This window comes from Engystomops pustulosus, chromosome 8 (assembly GCF_040894005.1).
Source record: "Engystomops pustulosus chromosome 8, aEngPut4.maternal, whole genome shotgun sequence".
NCBI lineage: Eukaryota > Metazoa > Chordata > Amphibia > Anura > Leptodactylidae > Engystomops > Engystomops pustulosus.
Window position 1 is genome coordinate 3,909,315 of NC_092418.1, and position 19,013 is coordinate 3,928,327.

At 45.4% G+C, this 19,013-nt stretch overlaps 1 protein-coding gene across 2 annotated transcripts; it reads left to right on the forward strand.

Annotated features, from left to right (window-relative positions):
- The first annotated feature begins 1,835 nt into the window (after positions 1–1,835).
- Positions 1,836–18,790, forward strand: LOC140075784 (uncharacterized). 2 transcript variants are annotated; one of them, XM_072122078.1, is made up of 5 exons: positions 1,836–2,043; positions 7,098–7,374; positions 13,065–13,274; positions 18,066–18,149; positions 18,454–18,790. In XM_072122078.1, exons 1-4 carry the CDS (start codon positions 2,032–2,034, stop codon positions 18,140–18,142), a joined length of 576 nt encoding a protein of 191 aa, XP_071978179.1. In that variant the 5' UTR covers positions 1,836–2,031; the 3' UTR covers positions 18,143–18,149; positions 18,454–18,790. The 2 variants fall into 2 exon arrangements, 1 of the variants encoding a protein (XP_071978179.1); XR_011849465.1 differs by lacking the exons at positions 1,836–2,043; positions 7,098–7,374; positions 18,066–18,149; positions 18,454–18,790 and adding an exon at positions 11,364–12,902 and having other exon boundaries at positions 13,065–13,200.
- The last annotated feature ends 223 nt before the right edge of the window (positions 18,791–19,013 follow it).

Genomic DNA, 19,013 nt, shown 5'->3' on the forward strand with positions numbered 1-19,013 from the left:
AGCGCAGGAGACAGCTCAGGGAGAGTGCAGGGAGAGTGCAGGGAGAGCGCAGGAGACAGCTCAGGGAGAGCGCAGGAGACAGCTCAGGGAGAGCGCAGGAGACAGCGCAGGGAGAGGGCAGGGAGAGGGCAGGGAGAGGGCAGGAGACAGCTCAGGGAGAGGGCAGGAGACAGCTCACGGAGAGCGCAGGAGACAGCTCAGGGAGAGCGCAGGAGACAGAGCAGGGAGAGCGCAGGAGACAGCGCAGGGAGAGCGCGCAGGGGGAGCGCGCAGGGAGACAGCTCAGGGAGAGTGCAGGGAGAGCGCAGGAGACAGCTCAGGGAGAGCGCAGGAGACAGCACAGGGAGAGGGCAGGAGACAGCTCACGGAGAGTGCAGGGAGAGCGCAGGAGACAGCTCAGGGAGAGCGCAGGGAGAGTGCAGAGAGAGCGCAGGAGACAGCTCAGGGAGAGTGCAGGGAGAGGGCAGGAGACAGCTCAGGGAGAGGGCAGGAGACAGCTCAGGGAGAGCGCAGGAGACAGCGCAGGGAGAGAGCGCAGGGAGAGAGCGCAGGGAGAGAGCGCAGGGAGAGAGCGCAGGGAGACAGCGCAGGGAGACAGCGCAGGGAGACAGCGCAGGGAGACAGCGCAGGGAGAGTTCAGGGAGAGTACAGGGAGAGTACAGGGAGACAGCTCAGGGAGAGCGCAGGAGACAGCGCAGGGAGAGTGCAGGGAGACAGCACAGGGAGAGCGCAGGAGACAGCTCAGGGAGAGTGCAGGGAGAGCGCAGGAGACAGCTCAGGGAGAGTGCAGGGAGAGTGCAGGGAGAGCGCAGGAGACAGCTCAGGGAGAGCGCAGGAGACAGCTCAGGGAGAGCGCAGGAGACAGCGCAGGGAGAGGGCAGGGAGAGGGCAGGAGACAGCTCAGGGAGAGGGCAGGAGACAGCTCAGGGAGAGCGCAGGAGACAGCTCAGGGAGAGCGCAGGAGACAGCGCAGGGAGAGCGCGCAGGGGGAGCGCGCAGGGGGAGCGCGCAGGGGGAGCGCGCAGGGGGACAGCTCAGGGAGAGTGCAGGGGACAGCTCAGGGAGAGCGCAGGAGACAGCTCAGGGAGAGCGCAGGAGACAGCTCACGGAGAGTGCAGGGAGAGCGCAGGAGACAGCTCAGGGAGAGCGCAGGGAGAGTGCAGAGAGAGCGCAGGAGACAGTTCAGGGAGAGTGCAGGGAGAGGGCAGGAGACAGCTCAGGGAGAGCGCAGGAGACAGCTCAGGGAGAGCGCAGGAGACAGCGCAGGGAGAGGGCAGGAGACAGCGCAGGGAGAGCGCAGGAGACAGCGCAGGGAGAGCGCAGGGAGAGCGCAGGGAGAGCGCAGGGAGACAGCTCAGGGAGAGTACAGGGAGAGCGCAGGGAGACAGCTCAGGGAGAGCGCAGGAGACAGCGCAGGGAGAGTGCAGGGAGACAGCTCAGGGAGAGCGCAGGAGACAGCGCAGGGAGAGTGCAGGGAGACAGCTCAGGGAGAGTGCAGGGAGAGCGCAGGAGACAGCTCAGGGAGAGCGCAGGAGACAGCACAGGGAGAGGGCAGGAGACAGCTCACGGAGAGTGCAGGGAGAGCGCAGGAGACAGCTCAGGGAGAGCGCAGGGAGAGTGCAGAGAGAGCGCAGGAGACAGCTCAGGGAGAGGGCAGGGAGAGGGCAGGAGACAGCTCAGGGAGAGCACAGGAGACAGCTCAGGGAGAGCGCAGGAGACAGCGCAGGAGACAGCGCAGGAGACAGCGCAGGAGACAGCGCAGGAGACAGCGCAGGGAGAGGGCAGGGAGAGCGCAGGAGACAGCTCAGGGAGAGCGCAGAGACTCCTCATTAGCATAAAGATATAGAACTGAAAGAGAAACTAATGTCCTGATACAACACAAGAAGTACGGGCAGCATCGGACGCACCCAGAGTGCAGGAACCCCTCCTGCATGTGACCCCCCAGCACTAGAAGGTCCTGTGCCCCTCCTCAAGTCTCCCAGCAGCCCCCGGCACAGCGGCCCCCGGCACAGCAGCCCCCGGCACAGCAGCATGAGGAGGAAGGTAAGTGCAGGCGGTGCCAGTCCTCCAGGAAGTCAGAAGGGAAACTCAGAGCAGCAGATACTACAAGAAACTACACAAAACTGCACATAACAGCCAACATACAGCACATACTACAAGAAACTACACAGAACTACACATAACAGCCAACATACAGCATATACTACAAGAAACTACACAGAACTACATATAACAGCCAACATACAGCATATACTACAAGAAACTACACAAAACTACACATAACAGCCATCATACAGCAGATACTACAAGAAACTACACATAACTACACATAGCAGCCAACATACAGCAAATACTACAAGAAACTACACAGAACTACACATAACAGCCAACATACAGCATATACTACAGGAAACTACACAGAACTACACATAACAGCCAACATACAGCACATACTACAAGAAACTACACAGAACTACACATAACAGCCAACATACAGCATATACTACAAGAAACTACACAGAACTACATATAACAGCCAACATACAGCATATACTACAAGAAACTACACAAAACTACATATAACAGCCAACATACAGCATATACTACAAGAAACTACACAGAACTACACATAACAGCCAACATACAGCACATACTACAAGAAACTACACAGAACTACACATAACAGCCAACATACAGCATATACTACAAGAAACTACACAGAACTACATATAACAGCCAACATACAGCAGATACTACAAGAAACTACACAGAACTACACATAACAGCCAACATACAGCACATACTACAAGAAACTACACAGAACTACACATAACAGCCAACATACAGCATATACTACAAGAAACTACACAGAACTACATATAACAGCCAACATACAGCATATACTACAAGAAACTACACAAAACTACACATAACAGCCATCATACAGCAGATACTACAAGAAACTACACATAACTACACATAACAGCCAACATACAGCAGGTACTACAAGAAACTACACAGAAACTACACATAACAGCCATCATACAGCAGATACTACAAGAAACTACACAGAACTACACATAACAGCCATCATACAGCAGATACTACAAGAAACTACACAGAACTACACATAGAAGCCAACATACAGCAGATACTACACAAAACTACACAAAACTGCACATAACAGCCATCTTACAGCAGATACTACACAAAGCTACACAAAACTACACATAACAGCCATCATACAGCAAATACTACACAAAACTACACATAACAGCCATCATACAGCAAATACTACAAGAAACTACACCCAACAACATAAAACCTACACATAGCAACCAACATACAGCAAATACTACAAGAAACGACAGCCCTACAACATAAAACCTACACATAACAGCCAACATACAGCAGATACTACAAGAAACTACACAAAACTGCACATAACAGCCATCATACAGCAAATACTACACAAAACTACACAAAACTACACATAACAGCCATCATACAGCAAATACTACAAGAAACTACACAAAACTATACATAACAGCCATCATACAGCAAATACTACACAAAACTACACAAAACTACACATAACAGCCATCATACAGCAAATACTACAAGAAACTACACCCAACAACATAAAACCTACACATAGCAACCAACATACAGCAAATACTACAAGAAACGACAGCCCTACAACATAAAACCTACACATAACAGCCAACATACAGCAGATACTACAAGAAACTACACAAAACTACACATAACAGCCAACATACAGCAGATACTACAAGAAACTACACAGAACTACACATAACAGCCAACATACAGCAGATACTACAAGAAACTACACAAAACTACACATAACAGCCAACATACAGCAGATACTACAAGAAACTACACATAACAGCCAACATACAGCAGATACTACAAGAAACTACACAGAACTACACATAACAGCCAACATACAGCACATACTACAAGAAACTACACAAAACTACACATAACAGCCAACATACAGCAGATACTACAAGAAACTACACAAAACTACACATAACAGCCAACATACAGCATATACTACAAGAAACTACACAAAACTGCACATAACAGCCAACATACAGCACATACTACAAGAAACTACACAGAACTACACATAACAGCCAACATACAGCATATACTACAAGAAACTACACAGAACTACATATAACAGCCAACATACAGCATATACTACAAGAAACTACACAAAACTACACATAACAGCCATCATACAGCAGATACTACAAGAAACTACACATAACTACACATAGCAGCCAACATACAGCAAATACTACAAGAAACTACACAGAACTACACATAACAGCCAACATACAGCATATACTACAGGAAACTACACAGAACTACACATAACAGCCAACATACAGCACATACTACAAGAAACTACACAGAACTACACATAACAGCCAACATACAGCATATACTACAAGAAACTACACAGAACTACATATAACAGCCAACATACAGCATATACTACAAGAAACTACACAAAACTACATATAACAGCCAACATACAGCATATACTACAAGAAACTACACAGAACTACACATAACAGCCAACATACAGCACATACTACAAGAAACTACACAGAACTACACATAACAGCCAACATACAGCATATACTACAAGAAACTACACAGAACTACATATAACAGCCAACATACAGCAGATACTACAAGAAACTACACAGAACTACACATAACAGCCAACATACAGCACATACTACAAGAAACTACACAGAACTACACATAACAGCCAACATACAGCATATACTACAAGAAACTACACAGAACTACATATAACAGCCAACATACAGCATATACTACAAGAAACTACACAAAACTACACATAACAGCCATCATACAGCAGATACTACAAGAAACTACACATAACTACACATAGCAGCCAACATACAGCAGGTACTACAAGAAACTACACAGAAACTACACATAACAGCCATCATACAGCAGATACTACAAGAAACTACACAGAACTACACATAACAGCCATCATACAGCAGATACTACAAGAAACTACACAGAACTACACATAGAAGCCAACATACAGCAGATACTACACAAAACTACACAAAACTGCACATAACAGCCATCTTACAGCAGATACTACACAAAGCTACACAAAACTACACATAACAGCCATCATACAGCAAATACTACACAAAACTACACATAACAGCCATCATACAGCAAATACTACAAGAAACTACACCCAACAACATAAAACCTACACATAGCAACCAACATACAGCAAATACTACAAGAAACGACAGCCCTACAACATAAAACCTACACATAACAGCCAACATACAGCAGATACTACAAGAAACTACACAAAACTGCACATAACAGCCATCATACAGCAAATACTACACAAAACTACACAAAACTACACATAACAGCCATCATACAGCAAATACTACAAGAAACTACACAAAACTATACATAACAGCCATCATACAGCAAATACTACACAAAACTACACAAAACTACACATAACAGCCATCATACAGCAAATACTACAAGAAACTACACCCAACAACATAAAACCTACACATAGCAACCAACATACAGCAAATACTACAAGAAACGACAGCCCTACAACATAAAACCTACACATAACAGCCAACATACAGCAGATACTACAAGAAACTACACAAAACTACACATAACAGCCAACATACAGCAGATACTACAAGAAACTACACAGAACTACACATAACAGCCAACATACAGCAGATACTACAAGAAACTACACAAAACTACACATAACAGCCAACATACAGCAGATACTACAAGAAACTACACATAACAGCCAACATACAGCAGATACTACAAGAAACTACACAGAACTACACATAACAGCCAACATACAGCACATACTACAAGAAACTACACAAAACTACACATAACAGCCAACATACAGCAGATACTACAAGAAACTACACAAAACTACACATAACAGCCAACATACAGCAAATACTACAAGAAACTACACAAAACTGCACATAGCAGCCAACATACAGCAAATACTACAAGAAACTACACAAAACTACACATAACAGCCAACATACAGCAGAAACTACACAATACTTCACATAACAGCCAACATACAGCAGATACTACAAGAAACTACACAAAACTACACATAGCAGCCAACATACAGCAAATACTACAAGAAACGACAGCCCTACAACATAAAACCTATACATAACAGCCAACATACAGCAAATACTACAAGAAACTACACATAACTGCACATAACAGCCAACATACAGCAGATACTACATGAAACTACACAAAACTACACATAACAGCCAACATACAGCATATACTACAAGAAACTACACAAAACTGCACATAACAGCCAACATACAGCAGATACTACAAGAAACGACAGCCCTACAACATAAAACCTACACATAACAGCCAACATACAGCAAATACTACAAGAAACTACACAAAACTGCACATAGCAGCCAACATACAGCAAATACTACAAGAAACGACAGCCCTACAACATAAAACCTACACATAACAGCCAACATACAGCAAATACTACAAGAAACTACACAAAACTGCACATAGCAGCCAACATACAGCAAATACTACAAGAAACGACAGCCCTACAACATAAAACCTACACATAGCAGCCAACATACAGCAGATACTACAAGAAACTACACAGAACTACACAAAACTACACATAACAGCCAACATACAGCATATACTACAGGAAACTACACCCAACAACATAAAACCTACACATAGCAGCCAACATACAGCAGATAATACAAGAACCTACATCCTACAACAAAAACATCTAACACTGATACAAAAACAACAAAACCTACAACGCAGCAAACACTGGAACAACCCCCCGTATATTCATCCGCTATAGAAGTCTAAGTCTCGGACAGAACAGATCGTCCACATTTAGTTTAATCTTTATTTAATATTTACCCTAAATCTAATAAACATTCCCAGATCTCAGCATTTACCCCACTGATGACTCATTCCAGACAAAAAGAGGCCACAAACACTTCCACGTGGCCATCTGCTCCAGAGACCACGAGACCAACTACCACTGGCTGCGAGAGCTGCTCCAGGACTGCACGGCCACGGTGAGGAGTGTGGACCCCGTGTGTGTCACCAACCAGCCCTCCCGCCTCCACCAGGAGATGGCGCCGTACACACTGGCCGTATTGTACCACACCAAGAAGAGAGGACGGGTCAATGTCACCAACGTCACCGACTCCCTGTATGACCAGGAACTGCAGTATCTGAGGGAGGAGCTGGGTGAGTTATATGTAATATCTATCTATCTATCTATCTATCTATCCATCTATCTATCTATCTCCTATCTATCTCCTATCTATCTATCTATCTATCTATCTCCTATCTATCTATCTATCTATCTATCCATCTATCTATCTCCTATCTATCTATCTATCTATCTCCTATCTATCTATCTATCTATCTATCCATCTATCTATCTATCTATCTATCTATCTATCTATCTCCTATCTATCTATCTATCTATCTCCTATCTATCTATCTATCTATCTATCTATCTCCTATCTATCTATCTATCTATCTATCTATCTCCTATCTATCTATCTATCTATCTCCTATCTATCTATCTATCTATCTATCTGTCTGTCTGTCTATCTATCTATCTATCTATCTATCTATCTCCTATCTATCTATCTATCTCCTATCTATCTATCTATCTATCTATCTATCTATCTATCTATCTATCTCCTATCTATCTCCTATCTATCTCCTATCTATCTATCTATCCATCCATCCATCTCCTATCTATCTCCTATCTATCTATCTCCTATCTATCTATCTATCTATCTATCTATCTATCTATCTATCTATCTATCTCCTATCTATCTATCTATCTATCTCCTATCTATCTATCTATCTATCTATCTATCTATCTATCTATCTCCTATCTATCTATCTCCTATCTATCCACCTATCTATCTCCTATCTATCTCCTATCTATCTATCTATCTATCTATCTATCTATCTCCTATCTATCTATCTATCTATCTATCTATCTCCTATCTATCTATCTATCTATCTCCTATCTATCTATCTCCTATCTATCTATCTCCTATCTATCCATCTATCTATCTCCTATCTATCTCCTATCTATCTCCTATCTATCTATCTCATATCTATCTCCTATCTATCTATCTATCTATCTATCTATCTATCCATCTATCTATCTCCTATCTATCTCCTATCTATCTATCTATCTATCTATCTATCTATCTATCTCCTATCTATCTATCTATCTATCTATCTATCTATCTCCTATCTATCTATCTATCTATCTATCTATCTCCTATCTATCTATCTATCTATCTATCTCCTATCTATCTATCTATCTATCTATCTATCTATCTATCTCCTATCTATCTATCTATCTATCTATCTCCTATCTATCTATCTATCTATCTCCTATCTATCTATCTATCTATCTATCTATCTATCTCCTATCTATCTATCTATCTATCTATCTCCTATCTATCTCCTATCTATCTATCTATCTATCTATCTATCTATCTATCTATCTATCTATCTCCTATCTATCTATCTATCTCCTATCTATCTCCTATCTATCTATCTATCTATCTATCTATCTCCTATCTATCTATCTATCTATCTCCTATCTATCTATCTATCTATCTATCTATCTATCTATCTATCTATCTCCTATCTATCTATCTATCTATCTATCTATCTATCTATCTATCTCCTATCTATCTCCTATCTATATCCTATCTATCTATCTATCTATCTATCTATCTATCTATCTATCTATCTATCTATCTATCTATCTCCTATCTATCTATCTATCTATCTATCTATCTCCTATCTATCTCCTATCTATCTATCTATCTATCTATCTCCTATCTATCTATCTATCTATCTATCTATCTCCTATCTATCTCCTATCTATCTATCTATCTCCTATCTATCTCCTATCTATCTATCTATCTATCTATCTATCTATCTATCTATCTATCTATCTCCTATCTATCTCCTATCTATCTATCTATCTATCTCCTATCTATCTATCTATCTATCTCCTATCTATCTATCTATCTATCTATCTCCTATCTATCTCCTATCTATCTCCTATCTATCTATCTATCTATCTATCTCCTATCTATCCATCTCCTATCTATCTATCTATCTATCTATCTATCTATCTATCTATCTATCTCCTATCTATCTCCTATCTATCTATCTATCTATCTATGTATGCATGTTTTCCTTCCTTTTTATCTCTTCTTTTTGTAACTTTTTCATACTCGTGTTCACCATGGGAAATCTCATTTGTTCCGTATTTTTTTTGAAGTTTTCCTAATTCCAGATGTTTGCACTTTGATTTGTAACAAAAATGTTGCAAAAAATGTGAAAAAATACTCCAGTCCCCACCAGGCGTGAGCAGTCTAGGGTGACGCAGGGGGAGAAAGAAATTGTGACAAAATGGTTGAAAAATAAATGAAAGATAAGTCGAAGGATGAGAAAAGCAAGAAGAAGCAGCTCACACTAGAGGCCAGACTTATCACTTATTTTTTCTGTTGTTTTTGGTCTTTTCATAGTGTCACACTTTTTTTGCGCCAGTTTTGCAACTAAACACTAAACTCGCCGTGCAGCAAAAATAACCATTTATCCAACCAATCCAGATGTTTTGCTGCTCCTAATAATATTCATCATTTGTGGCTTTTCATTCCAGCCTGAATGTGCCGTAAACTGAGAAGTTATCACTGAGCTCTTGTGCAGCGCAGCTCATCCCCAGCAGCAGAGCTCAGACACTAGTACAGACACTACAGACACTACACGCACTAGTACAGATACTACAGACACTAGTACAGACAATGCAGACACTGCAGACACTACAGACACTACAAGCACTAGTACAGATACTAAAGACACTGCAGACACTAGTACAGACAATACAGACAGTACAGACACTGCAGGCACTAGTACAGATACTACAGACACTAGTACAGACAATGCAGACACTGCAGACACTACAGACACTGCAGGCACTAGTACAGATACTACAGACACTAGTACAGACAACGCAGACACTACAGACACTGCAGGCACTAGTACAGATACTACAGACACTGCAGACACTAGTACAGACACTACAGACACTACAGACACTGCAGGCACTAGTACAGATACTACAGGCACTGCAGACACTACAGACACTGCAGGCACTAGTACAGATACTACAGACACTAGTACAGACAATGCAGACACTGCAGACACTACAGACACTACAAGCACTAGTACAGATACTAAAGACACTGCAGACACTAGTACAGACAATACAGACAGTACAGACACTGCAGGCACTAGTACAGATACTACAGACACTAGTACAGACAATGCAGACACTGCAGACACTACAGACACTGCAGGCACTAGTACAGATACTACAGACACTAGTACAGACAACGCAGACACTACAGACACTGCAGGCACTAGTACAGATACTACAGACACTGCAGACACTAGTACAGACACTACAGACACTACAGACACTGCAGGCACTAGTACAGATACTACAGGCACTGCAGACACTACAGACACTGCAGGCACTAGTACAGATACTACAGGCACTGCAGACACTAGTACAGACAATGAAGATACTAGTACAGATAATACAGACACTACAGACAGGAGCTGCAGACTCTATTTACAGGTCATGACCTTCTATTTACTAAACATTCTGCAGAATCCTGAGCTCAGAGCAGGACAGGAGAGAAGTGAGGAGGATTTTGCAGATACTACAGAGAAGTGTTCCCCCCATGTAGCAGGATGACCCCACTGGTGTCTGAGGGGGATACTGTGCAGAATTACAGGGGTGCAGCAGGAGACCAGCACTGGGGGATCCCCTCCAGGAGAAGCCCCTGCTGAGGAGGTCACTGGGTGCAGGGTGTCACACACCTGGGTGCTGCTGAGGAGGTCACTGGGTGCAGGGTGTCACACACCTGGGTGCTGCTGAGGAGGTCACTGGGTGCAGGGTTTCACACACCTGGGTGCTGCTGAGGAGGTCACTGGGTGCAGGGTGTCACACACCTGGGTGCTGCTGAGGAGGTCACTGGGTGCTGGGTGTCACACACCTGGGTGCTGCTGAGGAGGTCACTGGGTGCAGGGTGTCACACACCTGGGTGCTGCTGAGGAGGTCACTGGGTGCAGGGTGTCACACACCTGGGTGCTGCTGAGGAGGTCACTGGGTGCAGGGTGTCACACACCTGGGTGCTGCTGAGGAAGACACTGGGTGCAGGGTGTCACACACCTGGGTGCTGCTGTGAGTGTTATCTTCATTCTGGGCTGTGGGAGAAGCAGAGAGGAGCTTGTAGGACGATCACATGTAAGAGCCCGAATCTAACATTGCCCCGAAACTGGAAGTGATTAATAAGAGGCAGAAACTAAACTTATAACAGATGGTTGTAACGTGATAATTCTGGTGCCACAGTGCGCCAGAAATAAGGTGCAACTACTACACTTAGGCGCAGAGCAGTGATACATCTGGCCCTAGGTGACCGGCCTGTCACTTGTGGGGACAAGTGTAGGGAAAAGTCTCTGTGGGAAGAGTCTGTGGACCCTCCGGACCACCACGAGTGTTGGTAGTATACCCACGGTGGCAGCCAAGGTAGCAAGCGGGAACAGTCCAAGCCTGGGATAACAGCAGGATGGCACAGGAACCCCTGGGACGGATCACCGGAGCACTAACCACACAGACGGACCACAGGAGCAGGGCACAGGAACGGACCACAGGATGGCAGGACCTCGGGAAGGAAGGACCGCCACAGGAAAACAGGACTGCCAGGAGCGTATGGGAATGCTGGAGACACACAGGAGACACCAGGAACACGGAGGAACACTGGAGTACAGACACACGGAGGAATCCTGGAAACGCAGGAACACGGAGGAACACTGGAGTACAGACACACGGAGGAATCCTGGAAACGCAGGAACACGGAGGAACACTGGAGTACAGACACAGGGAGGAATCCTGGAAACGCAGGAACACGGAGGAACACTGGAGTACAGACACACGGAGGAATCCTGGAAACGCAGGAACACGGAGGAACACTGGAGTACAGACACAGGGAGGAATCCTGGAAACGCAGGAACACGGAGCAACACTGGAGTACAGACACAGGGAGGAATCCTGGAAACGCAGGAACACGGAGCAACACTGGAGTACAGACACAGGGAGGAATCCTGGAAACGCAGGAACACGGAGCAACACTGGAGTACAGACACAGGGAGGAATCCTGGAAACGCAGGAACACGGGGGAACACTGGAGTACAGACACAGGGAGGAATCCTGGAAACGCAGGAACACGGGGGAACACTGGAGTACAGACACAGGGAGGAATCCTGGAAACGCAGGAACACGGGGGAACACTGGAGTACAGACACAGGGAGGAATCCTGGAAACGCAGGAACACGGGGGAACACTGGAGTACAGACACAGGGAGGAATCCTGGAAACGCAGGAACACGGGGGAACACTGGAGTACAGACACAGGGAGGAATCCTGGAAACGCAGGAACACGGGGTAACACTTGGAAACACAAGAGGGCTTTCACTTCAGGGGAAATGACTTGAAGATGCGGCAGGGGATGCTGGGAGCCGCCGGATTATATAGCAGAGACGGAAATGTCAGCGCCAATCAGGAGGACGCTGGCCCTTTAAGTCCAGAAGAGCCGGCGCGCGCCCTAGAGTCCGGAGATGCGCCCTGCCGGAAGCAACGGGAAGCAGGCTTGTGGACAGGTGAGACTGGGTCCGGGGATGGGGGAGCCGAGCTGCCACAGAGAGCATGGCGCCACATAGAAGGACACGGGTGTGACCACAATCTGAGACATGGATCGCGGGTGCATCCGTGACACTGCCCGTTACTGATGATAAATGCCCCCCCTATTCTTTACCTTCCAGGGAAGGACAATGTGATTGTGGTGATTGATGATCTGGAGCTCAGCACTGGAGAAGTCTATGAGAGAATTACCAGGGATCAGCCGGATATTATGAAACATTCCGCCAAGCTATTTCTGTTCTCCGAAGATGATAAAAAGTGTTTACAGGATGGGAAACCTCCCCCCGAGCTGCAGACAAGACTGAAGGGGTTAAAAACGGCGTGTGAGAACGGTGAGAGCCTCATTATACTAGATAATATAAGAGGACCAACCCTATAGAGAAGGTCCAGTTACATCAAGTGATCAGGAATCGGGGAAGACGCTGATCACATGATATCATAGCGATGGGGGGAGATTGTATTATTTATTTTGGGTCAATTCTAGTAGATTTGGACAAATTATAGAGAAATGTATGAAAAGCTGTTAGAATCCTTGGGACAGATGTATCGTTCGTTTTTTCTGTTGATTTTGCGCCAGTCTTGTGACTAAACATGAAACTCGCCGCATAGCAAAAATAACCAGGGTTCCCTCTATGTTTATCCAACCAATCCAGAGGTTTTGCTGCACCTAATAATCATTCATCATTAGCGAAAACACCCCAGCCCGAGGGTGGCGTAACCTGAGAAGCCGCACAGTGTGATACATGTCCCCCACTGTAGTGATGGGTCATTCGAGAAACAGCCGGCACAAAGAACGGGCTCATTCACATGAACGATGGCTCACTAAACCCTGCCTCTAAGCGGCTCACCATACCCCTTTAACCCGATAAAATCGGGATAAAAGTGGTGTGGGGTGACTGACCGTCCAGGAGCCAGAAGAGCCGGCTCTTCTTAGTGAGTGGAGCCTAATGAACCAGATCACTCAGAAGAGACGGAATTCCCATCACTATCCCACTGAGATTATCCCCAGCAGCAGAGCTCAGCAGAAACTACAGACCCTGCAGACACTACAGATACTACAGATACTGCAGACACTATACTCACTACAGATACTACAGATACTACATACACTACACACACTACAGACACCACAGACACTACAGTCACTACAGACACCACAGACTACAGACAATACAGACACTACAGACACTACACACTACAGACAATACAGACACTACAGACACTACACACTACAGACAATACAGACAATACAGACACTACAGACACTGCACACACTACAGATACTACACACACTACAGATACTACAGACACTACACACACTACAGATACTACAGATACTACAGACACTACACACACTACAGATACTACAGATACTACAGACACTACACACACTACAGATACTACAGACACTACACACACTACAGATACTGCAGACACTACATACACTACAGACCCTGCAGACACTACAGACACTACACACACTGCAGACACTACAGACACTGCAGACACTACAGATACTACACACACTACAGACACTACATACACTGCAGACACTACACACACTACAGATACCACAGACACCACAGACACTACAGATACTACAGACACTGCAGACACTACACACACTGCAGACACTACACACACTACAGACACTACAGAAACTACAGACACTGCACACACTACACACACTACAGAAACTACACACACTGCAGACACTACACACACTACAGATACTACAGAAACTACACACACTGCACACACTACAGGCACTGCACACACTACAGACACTGCACACACTACAGACACTAAACACACTACACACACTACAGATACTGCAGACACTACAGACCCTACAGACACTACAAATACTACAGATACTACAGACACTGCACACATTACAGACCCTACAGACACTGCACACACTACACACACGACAGACCCTACACACACTGCAGACACTACACACACTACACAACCTACAGACACTACAAATACTACAGATACTACAGACCCTGCAGACACTACAGATACTGCAGACCCTACAGATACTACAGATACTGCAGAACACAACAGACACTCACTACACACACAACAGACACTGCCAGCAGCCTCTGTTTACATTTCATGACCTTCTATTTACTAAACATTCTGCAGAATCCTGAGCTCAGAGCAGGACAGGAGAGAAGCGAGGAGGATTTTGCAGATACTACAGACAAGTGTCCCGTGTAGCAGGATGACCCCACTGGTGTCTGAGGAGGATAATGGACAGTATTACAGGGGTGCAGCAGGAGACCAGCACTGGGGGATCCCCTCTAGGTGAAGCCACTGCTGAGGAGATCACTGGGTGCTGGGTGTCACACACCTGGGTGCTGCTGTGGGGGTCATTCTCAAAGTGGGGTGCGGGAGAGAAGCAGAGGGGAGATTGTAGGAGGATCACATGTAAGTGCCCGAATCTAACATTACGCCTTAACTGCACCTAAAGTAAAGTGATTAATAAGAGTCAGAAACTCAATTCATCACAGATGGTTGTAGCTTGTGATAATTCTGGTGCAACAACTGCACTGAAAGGAGTATTCCTGGAACGTGAAGGTCTGATACAAAACCCATGATGATGTAAATAAATGAATGTAACAAAACTCATTGGAGCAGATTTACTTACCCGGTCCATTCGCGATCCAGCGGTGTGTTCTCTGCGGTGGATTCGGGTCCGGCCGGGATTTATTAAGGCAGTTCCTCCGACGTCCACCAGGTGGCGCTGCTGTGCTGAAGTTCCCTGGAACGCGATAGAATACACCAAGCCGGGCTGAGTGAAGGTAAGTGCAATTTTCGCGACACATTATTTTAAAAAAATGCGGCGGTTTTTCCGAATCCATCGGGTTTTCGTTCGGCCACGCCCCCCGATTTCCGTCGCGTGCATGCCAGCGCCAATGCGCCACAATCTGATCGCGTGCACCAAAATCCCGGGGCAATTCAGGGAAAATCAGCGCAAATCGGAAATATTCGGGTAACACGTCGGGAAAACGCGAATTGGGCCCTTAGTAAATGACCCCCAATGTCATTAGTCATAAAATGGAGCTTAAATAGCTTGATTTTATGAGTCACAAAATTTTATGTCCTCTCTAAAGTAGGCAGAGTTATCAGCAAGATGGCCGCCACTGGAAACTACAAGTCCCATGATCCCTCAGTGCTCAGTAACTCCTCCTCCCTCTTATGCTTGGCTCCCAGTGATGATGTAACAGACTGTCCTGCTCTGTTACCATAGTAATGATGTGCAACCGGCCATACTGGATGAGCTGCAACCAACCGACTACAGCCAAACATAGTGGTGATCACATGACCGGCCCAGGCAGCTGCAGGACATGTGATGTGGACATGTGACTGGCCCAGGCAGCTGCAGGACATGGGATGTGGACATGTGACCGGCCCAGGCAGCTGCAGGACATGGGATGTGGACATGTGACCGGCGGCATCTTCTGTCCTGTGTCTGCTCCGCACGGAGGAAAGTAACGGACTGATTAAAGGTCCGGCAGCATTTTACTTCTTCATTACAGGATATGTCAGCAGCAATTTTCTTCTAACTAATTACATATATATCTTATAATTTAAGGACCCAATTGTATATGAATTATGCTGATTCCTGGAATATCCCTTTAAGTGCAGAACGGTGACACCTCTGGCCCATTGTCTGTGAATGTTGTGGACACAGGGTGACTTCAGGGCTGCACACAATGGGGGACATTGATCATAATTTTTGAGAGTAAATTTGTCTCTAATTTGTGTCTTTTTTGGGTGCAAGCAAAAGTCCGGCACTTAGTGGTTTTGAGTCCCTGCGCCTCATCTGACACCCTGGGGGTCATTTACTAAGGGCCCGATTCGCGTTTTCCCGACGTGTTACCCGAATATTTCCGATTTGCGCCGATTTCCCCTGTATTGCCACGGGTTTTTGGCGCATGCGATCGGATTGTGGCGCATTGGCGCCGGCATGCACACGACGGAAATCGGGGGGCGTGGCCGAACGAAAACCTGACGGATTTGGAAAAACCGCCGCTTGACACGCGCTTACCTGCACCCAGTGTAGGACAGTGAACTTCAGCACAGCAGCGACACCTGGTGGACATCGGGCCCACTACCTTAGTGAATCCCGGCAGAACCCGGATCCTCCACAGAGAACAATCTGCCCCAGTGAGCGGCTGCTATACAGATGTTTGCTTGGCATCTATCACAATTTTGCACTGAAAAAGTCACAAAAAAAGTTGCAAAAATCCCCCTGCTCTGAGCAGCTGAAAACAAAGGTTTTCAATTCCCAAATGAAAAATGATCTCTGTAAAACATAATGGGGGACATTAATCAGAGGGGGGTCTCAGCTTCACCTATTTTTGCGCCTGATTTTTCTTTTTTTTGCCCTGTGATCTATGATGGATCTAGTTCTGCCTTAGTAAATGCGCTTTGGATTTGTCTCATGTCCGATTCATTTGCGCCAAATTTGTCTCTAATTGTTAGATCTCATTTGTGACTAATAATGAAAGGAGACTGAGAAAATGTGACAGAACGTTCAGGGCGTCATCTCTGCACAAAAACCTATCATTGTGATGTAACTGCAGGGACTAAAAGTTACAGAGATGGAAAAAAAAAATAAAATTCTTGCTGAAATGAGTCTTTTCCTTTGTTATTATAATTTACAGGAAATGGAGTCTGATAATATTCTCAGATCTGTACAATAAGACAATAATCACTCAGAGATGATCCCATAGACAAAGGTGAGGTCGTTACATTTTAAAACTGAGCAGAAGGATTTTCCATGTTGCATGGAGGGAATTTTTCATTTGGGAAGCGAAAACCTTTGTTTTCTGTATTGAAAAGTGAATTTTTTTAAAGTACAGCTGCTCGGAGTAGAGGCATTTTTGTGCCTTTTGATGTTGAGCAAACCTCTATATAGCAGCCTCTCACTATGTCAGATAAGGGACAGGGACTCAGGACCACTAAGTGCTGAACTTTGCCGTGTGCAAGGGAATGGCGCATAATTGCACCAAATTAACGAACTGCGCCAGATTATTGCGCTAGAAACAGTCAAAAAAACTATGATTAATGTCCCCCTTTGTATTTTCTTCTCTTTCCATTTCCAGCCAAATATCTAAAACGAATCAAAAAGAACAAAGAAAACTCAAAGCCAAAAAAAAACAAAAGAAGCCACGAGAAGTGACCATCAGGTGAGTGGATGATATGAGGGGGGTCCCCGCCTCAGCCCATCCTCAGCTCCTCCCTGCTGACTATCAGGCCACCTCATGGCTACGACCACTGTGGTGGCACCGGACCATCCAGTCCTCTAATGTCTGGAGACACGTACCTGGCCAGGTCATCTGTGAGGTCAGTGATGGTCAGCACCATGGTCAGAGCCAGCAGACAGCTCCGTCCTCGGTGTAGTGGCCACTTCAGGCGACTACAGGCGACTCCATGACTTATCCACAGATGACTCCTACACAAGTAACTGAAACCTCTTCATTTATTACACAGGATCGGGCAGGATGTGTTTTCCACGTCTCATGTCGAGCTCCATGTACGGCCAAAATGTTGTCAGTGGACATATGTGACTCCGGCAGCTCCTTCACTGAAGATCTGCATGTTCTGCGTGTTCTCTGCATGTTCTCCGTGTTCTCTGCATGTTCTCCGTGTTCTCTGCATGCTCCCCGTGTTGTCTGCATGTTCTCCGTGTCATGTATAATGTGAGCCGGTAAACTTGCAGAAATGGAAGAAGGACGATGAGAGAATATGAAGAGCAGGAACCTCCTCACAGCCACAATATCCAATGTCCTGAGCCTGTGATATATTATATGTTATCTCTCTGTGTGGAGCCTCCTGTGTCTGTACTTATGTTTCAACATATACGTCAGAGAAAGAGGGAAAGCATGGAGCCCTAAATCACCCCCTAATCCCATCCCCAGTATTACAACACTTGTCATACCCATACAACTGGCCTCCACCCTCACATCGTGCCCCCCCCTCTCTCACATTGTGCCCCCTCTCTCTGCTCCTCCTCACATTGTGCCCCCCTCTGCTCCCCCTCACATCGTGCC

Bases quoted from the DNA above. Each gene is read 5' to 3' on its own strand.
- LOC140075784 (XM_072122078.1), top strand. The intron at 7,375-13,064 runs GTGAGTTATATG...TTTACCTTCCAG, and splicing joins GTATCTGAGGGAGGAGCTGG to GGAAGGACAATGTGATTGTG. The intron at 13,275-18,065 runs GTGAGAGCCTCA...TTCCATTTCCAG, and splicing joins AAAAACGGCGTGTGAGAACG to CCAAATATCTAAAACGAATC.